An 8,834-nucleotide genomic window follows, 5' to 3' on the forward strand; every position below is an offset into this window, starting at 1 on the left:
CTGAAAAGCAGGATGATGGTCTTTCATGCACTAGTCTGCTGTCCTCCTTAAACTGTTGACAAATTAAACTACTTTTCTTCTCCTCATACTGTTTTCTTTTATTGGCCAGAAGAATTGATACTGGATAGCATTCTGGTATCACTCATACTCTAGGAAACCAGCATCAAGAAGATCCAGGTATGTGGAGTTAGTGACCATTTTACCCCAGGATCTGGGCTAGCTTTGCTCTAGAAAAAGTGTTTGGTATTGGTAGAACAAGAAGTCTGCCATTTGAGGGAAACTATGTTTTTCAAGGTTTCTCTTTCTTGTTTTGGTATCATTGTTCCCTGCTTCCCCTATCTTGTCAGCTTGGTTGACTTGAATTCTTATCCCACCTTGATTTCTGGTTTATCCTTAATTAACAGGTCCTACTAGCTGATCTGCAGTTTATTCATCATTCCATTTTAGTCTTCTCAGGCATCTTGGCTCCTAAACTAGCTCACCATTCATCTTGTTTTATCCTTTTATTCCTAGTCTTCACCTCATTATTTGTGTCCTGACTCTTCATTCTATCTCCTATAGCTTCGGTTTTCCAGAGCTAAATTTCACAGTTCACTTAATGTCAACCTTGGTGAAAAATTCAAATTAATATGGTCTGAGTGACCCTAAAATAAAACAGCTTCCTAAATGTTTTTCTCTCTATGACTAGTTGTTGTGAGGGTATATATGTCACAGTAAGAAGAATGGGTACATGTTGTAGGAAAATAAAGTGTTAATGTCGTTTTGCCCGGGACATTGGAAGATGTGCAACCACCTTTTGGCCTCCTGATCCGGGAGCCTGGTCAGCGCCCGGACCAGGAGCCAAAAGATAGGGCTGGTTATGTAACTGTTCACGATGTCCGGGACCACCAAGAAATTTGGCTGGTTATGTAAGTCCGGGGCGTTGTGTGCAGAAACATGACCAGCCCACCACGAATCCCTGAGCTTGTATACTGGCCATATCCGACCTTGGGAGATAAAAACACAGTGGTCACCCAGATGCTGCTGTTCGCAGCTGCTGGACTTGGATACGTCTCCCGTGCTGTTCTCCAGAGTGCTGATTCTTTGTCTCCATGATGCTGTTCTCCGGAGTGCTGACTTTTTGCCTCCGTGATGCTGTTTTCCGGAGTGCTGACTCTTTGCCTCCGTGTAGGGTAAAGAAAATATCAGGCTTTTCTGCCCTTCCGCCATCAGGATAGATGATGGATCCTTGTCCTGAATGCATGCCTGATGGCGGGCACCTGGAATACGGTGTGGGCATAGGTAGATGGGATTCAGCTGAGCTAAGACTGTGCTTTTAAGGGCGGCGTCACGGGGACGCCAGCAGTAGCAGCAGCAGCAGCAGCAGTAGAAGCTGAAGCAGAAGCCGAAAGAGAAGCCGAGAAGCAGCAGAACGAATGCCAGAGAGCCCAGATAGAGTAAAGACTTGCTGGGGGCTGGGAGGCTGGCAGGACCAGCCAGCACCCCAGCCAGCACCCCTGCCTGCCATATGCCTGGTGAACCCCAATAAAAGACCTGCAAAAAACCACTGAGGACTCTGACTCCTCCTTTACCCGGTCTGCATGGGATCAGAAAACCTGCACTGTGTCCAGTCCTGCCTTTACAATTGGCGTAGTCAGCAGGATCCATGCAGACGGGTATTGGAGCCCTCCGAAGACCTGGAGGGACTAAGGAGAACAGACTGTTTGCCTGTGATGACGCTGGAGGCGCCATGGTGGCACAGAAGGTGGACAACGTCCACGAGCTACAGGACGAGACCTGGCATGAAGGAGACGCCCGAGAGAACCAGACAACGACACCCAAAAGGACCGGCCAACGACCCCTGAGGCAGCAGAATCGTCAGGGAGGAGAGAACCACGATTCAGCACTTGCTGGTGCTGATGCAGGGAGAGGCCAATGGACTTCAACTGCTGGACATGGACTGAAAAACTTGGACTGACAATCCCGCCAAAAGGCGGAGGACCTTGGCAGGTTATGTTTTTTTTTTTTTTTTTGAGAATCTGGGGGTGGCCAGTGGGCCTAGATGGCCAAAAGCAGCCTGTGCATGCCCAGCAGCCAGGTGGAGGAGAAAAGCCAACTAAGAAGGCAAAAGCTGGTACTGATGCTAAGTTGAGAAGCCCTAAGCGGCTGTTAAGCAGCCTGGGTATGCTGAAGAACTGTGAGTCTCGTAAAATCACCTGTGGGTGATGCCCTGCTCATTCTTGAGTGAGGGTGAGGAGCTGAGGAACCTGTCCTTGGGGGACGGGTGGGGAATGTGGCTTGGGGTGGAGCCCAAGCCGAATGTAGAGTTTGGATCCCCGACCCATGTGATTGTGCAGTGGGTTGGCTTGAGTGCAGGGGTCTGTGAGTCACACTGGTGGCTGTGAAGGCCGAGTGTTGGAGCGACTGCAGACAGAAACCCTGAGGGTTGGCGATTACCCCCATCAGAATAAAATTGCCAATCCCAGAGCTAGTGCATCCTGGGGGTGGATGCTGTGTGTGCCTTGTAGCTGAGACTACAGCCAGAGAAGGCCAGGAAGCCTGACGGCTCCTGGTGTGATATAGTAGATGCCGTGAGTGATTCCCCTCCCTTGTATGAGCAGTGCCTTCAGCAGCAGATTTGGTGGCTCATCTGCTGGTACCAATAATTGCCTTTTGCACTTGGTTGGTGCCCTGCCTGGACTTATTTGTGTTCTGTTGTATTTTGTTATATTGTATTTTGTTATATTTGATGTATTTGCTTTTGTGGGCCATGGCTGCATTGTTTGTTTGCTTAGAAAATTGTATATATATGTATAGACTGTATGGCAGAAAACCCTGAGGGGGTGGACTGTAGGGTAAAGAAAATATCAAGCTTTTCTGTCCTTCTGCCATCAGGATAGATGATGGATCCTTGTCCTGAATTCATGCCTGATGGCGGGCACCTGGAATAGGGTGTGGGCATAGGTAGATGGGATTCAGCTGAGCTAAGACTGTGCTTTTAAGGGCGGCGTCACGGGGACGCCAGCAGCAGCAGCAGCAGCAGCAGTAGCAGCAGCAGCAGCAGCACCAGAAGCCGAAGCAGCAGCCGAAAGAGAAGCCGATAAGCAGCAGAACGAACGCCAGAGAACCCAGATAGAGTAAAGACTTGCTGGGGGCTGGGAGGCTGGCAGGCCAGCACCCCTGCCTGCCATATGCCTGGTGAACCCCAATAAAAGACTTGCAAAAACCCACTAAGGACTCTGACTCCTCCTTTACCCAGTCTGCATGGGATCAGAAAACCTGCACTGTGGTCCAGTCCGGCCCTTACACTCCGTGATGCTGATTTCTGAGAAAACTGTACAGTATGTATGCATGTTCATCGGTTTGGTTGGATTTGGGGCACTGTTTATAATTTTGCTCACACATTGCCTCTGTTGCTCACAATAAATCCTTTTTCCTTTAATATGGTGTGGTCATTGAATCCCACGGAATCGAGCCTCCCTCAAACACCTGTGCACAGGGCTAGCAACTATATTTTATTGCTAGTAACACATGTCTATTGGTGACATAGATGATATGCTGAGAAATTCATTGGTTGCCTTTTAACCTTCAACAATCCTGAATGTACCAGGGAAAGTTAGGGGGAGATAACAGGAGACCTGAGTGTTTGGTCAAGTTTGAGATTCATAAAAAATCTCTTTTCCAGTGTCAGTTCCAGGCTAAAGAAGCTATTATCCCCATTAACTACACAGCTATTGGCTCTAGAGCTGACATTCAAAGCTTATACCCAGACACTGAGGCAGTTTGAATCAAAGTTCAATTTTCCCTTCAATCCACTCTCAAAGACAAATAGATATATATATTTAATAAAATATATGACACACACAGAGAAACGGGTTTAAAAATCTGGGATTTATGTTGTACTGGAAAATAAAAAGTGTTAAACATGGTGTTTCATTAGAATTCCTCTTCAGAGAGATTATCTACTGAATGAGGAAAAAGACAAAGGTACTGGATGATGGTGAAGATGAATTTAGAAAGTCACTCTAACATCCTTTGGTTTTTCCCTCTTCTTTTACTTCCCTTGATTCAAAATTCTTTCCAGGCAATCCCTGGTACCGAAAGTGGTGTGAACTCCTTATCCTGGAAGAGTGGGTGTGGGGAAAAGAATGCCATAATGAAGGATCATTCTGGAAGCCTGCTGCCCTAAAGGGAGCTGGAGTTTGTGGAGAATACCTGTTTGCTCTGCATACAGAGCAACAGGACGTTAGAAGTTCTGAAAACAGAACTTCTTCCCAGAATTGACTCCTGTTCTCTGAGGATGTACTGTCTTGTGTGCATGTTCCCTACTAACCAGGAATACTTGTTTTCAGTAGTAACTTATTAATCTGTATAAGCACAAACACAATTGTGTGCTATTTTGTTGTTCCTTTGTTCATATCTTCAATAAAAGCTTGGGCTGGGAGAGTGAAAGGCAGAGCTGCTCTTGATGGCACTCCCCCCATTCTCCCCCCATTGCAAATTCATTTAGATTCTGAGTCTTCGTTAATGGCAGAGAACTTCATTGGCTATCCTATATGCGGCAGGATCAGACTTCTTGCCAAGGAGGAGAAAGTGATAAACCAACACGCACACTCCATCAGCCAGGGGTCAATGACAAGAGCAAGATCTATGCTCAAATGGAATGTAGAGAAAGGAGGGTGGAGAAGTGCACAGTTGAACGTCATAGGGAATTGACACATCTAGTGTACGAAATGGGTAGGGGGCATAGTGGATATTCCTGTACTACAAAGGTAATAGCAAAAGCAGAAGTCTCCTTGTTGGTTCCTAGGGCAGTAAAAGGACAGGTGGCCAGAGATATTAGAATGAAAATGAGGGGAAGTGCTCAGGTGGGAGTAACCAAGTGGGATAGAAATATTTCACTATTTTAAACAACTGGTGTTAGTCAACTGGCTATCAACTCTGGGTGGGAGTTAGAAGGATCACTATGAGAGGAAAAAGGCAAAAGGTAAGAAAGATACCAAGACAAAAATGTATCAACTTGAGTTTCACTGCACATAAGCCTGACCTACCTGTGATATTCAGTCTGTACCAGTGATACTGATATGGAAATGCTGTAAATCACCTGCTTTTTCCCTAACATTTTTTTTCTTGCTTCACTGGAAGCCTGAGGGTGATGGAGAGGTAGGGGCTAATGTCTGGCAAAGTGTCCATTTTCCTCAGGGAAGAAGGGGGTGGGATTACCTTCTTGCAGAGGACCATTTGGTGATCAAACAGGAAGAAGACTCGCTGCTGGTTGCGGCCATAGGGCTGGTAGATCCAGGCCATCTCCCCAGTGTAGATGAGCTCCGAGCTCCTGTCTAGGATGTCCTCACCCTGAAAACAACATGTAATCATGAGAAACAGACAGGCAAGACAAATGATCTTGTCACCTGCTTGGAGGCACTTAAAGCCAGATATAGATTTGAGCAGAAGGAAGACAGAAAGGTTTTGGTGGGGAAGAAAAGATGGAAGTAGAGACTCTAGGAACTCTTAAAAGATTCCAGAAAATACTCCATACTCTTGTTCAACCTGAAGTCCCACCTGGAGTTCACCCAGAGCGCCACCACAGAAGACTGCTATAGTTAACTCAAATGCGGGTTGCGTTCTGACCCGGCAGACCTGACACCTGCTGTTATATTTCTCACTTCCCTTCTATCCCTCATTCCCTTTCCCCATCCCTGTCCCTCTTTCACTCCCCCTTTCTCTTATGCTCCCTCTCTCTTTTTCTCTATAAATGACTCTGCATAGTCTTTATTACCAGCTCTAGTTTCGTAGTTTTTTTTTTCTTGTAAATAATAGTAAGCTTATGTGTGCAGTAAAATTCCGTTTTCCAAATGAGTAAAAGAGAACAGGGGAGGGCAAGAAGATGGTGACAGAGAGAAAATATATTCACCTTCTTAAAATCATTTTATTCTTCCTTAAAATCTATTTACTAAAAAGAAACTTCATGGCCATGTGCTTCCTTGGTCTGTTACCCAGAGAGCCTGAAACTACTCCTTGGTTTTGGTTTTTGGCCTTTTGGGGCTTTTTTGGTGGATCTCTGGTCTCAGAGCCTGGGCAGGTGGATGGCCATTTCATCCTTCCATCTGGCCTCCTGCTTTGTGGCTTTCCCTGCCCCTGTTTCAGTTGGCAACCGTGGCAGGACTGGATATCCGTATTTGATCAGCCCAAGGATCCTCTCCTTGTGCTGGTCACCTTAAGTGAAAAAGCAATTGCAAGACACCTGACAGGATTTGATTTGGGAAATATAATTGAATAAGTCATGGGTTCAATTGTTATTTCGGGAGGTTCTGCTTCTCCTCCACCCCCTTCTCCTTTTGCTGCTTCTGCCATAGTTTCTGGATTCATGAGTATTATAAGGTCTGGTGTCAACAAGGTAATATTTATACTATTGGAGTTTTTTTGGGCATATAGTTGGAGCCCAGTTACTAGTATGGTTCCTCGTAGGTATGATAGTACAGATGCTATTTGGTGCAAAGTGAGGGGGGCAGGATATTGTAAAAAAATGCAAGAGCAGATATTGAAACTGCAAGAGCAAGAGAGGTTGTCCTCCAGAAATCAGATTTGGGGAAGGTAGAAGTCCATTTGATGGCCCAGAGGAAAGGGGACCAACCTTTCCCTTCTAGTGGTAATAGGGAATCACAGGAAGAGGAGGACCGACACTTAATGGAAACTTTGAATCCACCAGTGGAGAATCCCTCCCATGTGGCCAGTACACCTCCTAAGGAGGTTGTGAAGGCTCCATAAGCCCCACTGTCCCCCAGTAATAAGACTTCTTTTCATATTAGATGAGGCACTCAATTTGCTCAAGGAAATTGCTCTGGGGCAGGACAATTTCCTCTTCGTCAATTCCCAATGGGGGGATTGAACAAATGAGGTCAGCCTGCTGCATATTATTGGTCTTATCCCTTTTCCATAAGGATCTCTTCTTAAATTGGAAAAGCTCTATCCCTTAGTACTGGCAAGACCCCCAAAAGATGGCAGATTTGTTTGCCTCAATTTTTGCCTCTCATTGGCAAAGTTGGGCAGGCATACTGTCTATGTTAAATACATTGCTTACATGTGATTAGCAAAGGATGGTTTTGGGAAAAGCTAGGGAAGAAGCTGGTCATCTCCACTTGGAAGATATAGGTAAACCGGAATTGGAGGAGGCTGTTCTTTTGGTAGACCCTAACTAGGATCCCAATAATGGAGACATGGAAATGTTGGAGCACTATCAAAAGTGTCTATTAGTGGGGTTAAGGCAGGGGATCCCAAAACAAAAGATATTTGGTAAAATATTAGAGGTACATCAAAAGGCTAATGAAGATCCTTCTGAGTTCTTAGAATGAACTATGCAGGCACACAGGAGATACATGGATATAAACCCAGATGTTCCAGAAAACAGTAGGATGGTAAATATGATATTCATTGCCCAGAGTACTCCAGCTACAAGGAGGAAGTTAACTAAGATTGAGGGTACTGTAGAAATAACTCTTTCCCAATTAATGGACATTGCATTCAAAGTCTACAATGGAAGAGAGGAAAGGAGACCTAGGCATGCAATGGTATGTGTGGGAAGAGAGTGCAGGACCAGGTTCAGAAGGAAGAGAAGAGCCAATAAGAGAACCTCTAAGTAGAAATCAATGTGTATATTGGAGAGAAGAAATTCATTGGAAAAATAGATGTCCTTGGTAAGAAAGGAAAAGAGGCCCATGAAATCTCAAAACAGGGATTCATATAAACACTGTAAAATAGAAAATGGGCAAAATATGAGAAGTGAAAGACCAAGAAATGAAGAGAAAAGGCAAATGGTGGTTAAGAAGGACAGTTCAGGGCCTCCCTGGTGACGCAGCGGCTGAGCGCTGGGTTGCGAAGCTGCCCGCAGCCTCTGCAGCGCAGGTTCGATCCCTGGCCCTCGGCGAGGGTCCCACATGGTGCACAGACCTCTCCTGCTGCCCGCTGCTCCCCTCAGCAGTGTGCTTCGGTCCTTCTGCCTGTTCTGCTCCCTTCTCTGGTTCTGGTGAATTTTCTCACCCTCCCACACTTCTGACTGTACCCAGTGCTTGTATAAATAAATAAATCTTAAAAAAAGGATAGTTCAGATGAGAAATAGAGGTGCCCAGGGGTTCCACTCAATATGAAAAGGCCTATTGGAGCCATGGGCAACACTTAATGTGGGGGATTGTTTGGTAGATTTCTTGGTTGACATTGCAGCAACCTATTCAGTTCTAAATTCAAAATTAGCACGAGTAACAAGAAAACTGTACCCATCACAGTGGTTATGGGAAAGCCATAACAAAAAGCCTTCCTACAACTGTTAGATTATCAATTTGGAGACAAAAATTTGCAACATAGACTCCTTTATATGAGGAATGCCCTATTCCATTCCTTTGTTGTAATCTGCTTAGTAAATTGAAGGCTCAATTTATCTTTTCACCTCAGGATCAGAGGGTACACTTACAGGTACCCCCAGAACATGCCTTGTATTATTGAATGATAGTTACCCAGGATGCTCCACCAAAAGGTGAAACATTGCTCACAGGGTAAATAGTATGGTCTAATGGAACACCTGGGTGTGCCAGAAATGTAAATCCTATAAGAAATGAATTGGTGAAAGGGAGCAAAACCCCAAGGGAAAAGCAGTATCCTCTGAAAGAAGAGACTTTGAGAGGAATTCAGCTGCTATTAATGAGATTTCTACAGGATGGACTCATTCAGCCCTGTCACTCCCCAAATAATACTCCCATATTACCAGTAAAGAAACCCCACACAGAAGAATATTGTTTTGTACAGGATTTGGGGACAATTAATGATATTGTTGAACATTATCATCCAATGCTGCCAAATCCTTA

At 45.2% G+C, this 8,834-nt stretch overlaps 1 protein-coding gene across 1 annotated transcript in view; it reads right to left on the reverse strand.

The window, feature by feature from the left end:
• Positions 1-3,847: 3,847 nt before the first annotated feature.
• Positions 3,848-8,834, reverse strand: part of ARHGEF9 (Cdc42 guanine nucleotide exchange factor 9) — a 262,188-nt gene continuing 257,201 nt past the window's right edge. The window contains exons 7-8 of the mRNA XM_054695699.1: positions 5,203-5,334; positions 3,848-4,101 (exon numbers count right to left, since the gene is read on the reverse strand). Of these exons, the coding sequence (XP_054551674.1) occupies positions 4,048-4,101; positions 5,203-5,334 (186 nt within the window). The 3' untranslated portion in view covers positions 3,848-4,047. The remainder of the gene's footprint in view (positions 4,102-5,202; positions 5,335-8,834) is intronic.

This window comes from Talpa occidentalis, unplaced genomic scaffold (assembly GCF_014898055.3).
Source record: "Talpa occidentalis isolate TD23 unplaced genomic scaffold, MPIMG_talOcc4v2.1 talOcc4.15, whole genome shotgun sequence".
NCBI classification, from domain to species: Eukaryota; Metazoa; Chordata; class Mammalia; order Eulipotyphla; family Talpidae; genus Talpa; species Talpa occidentalis.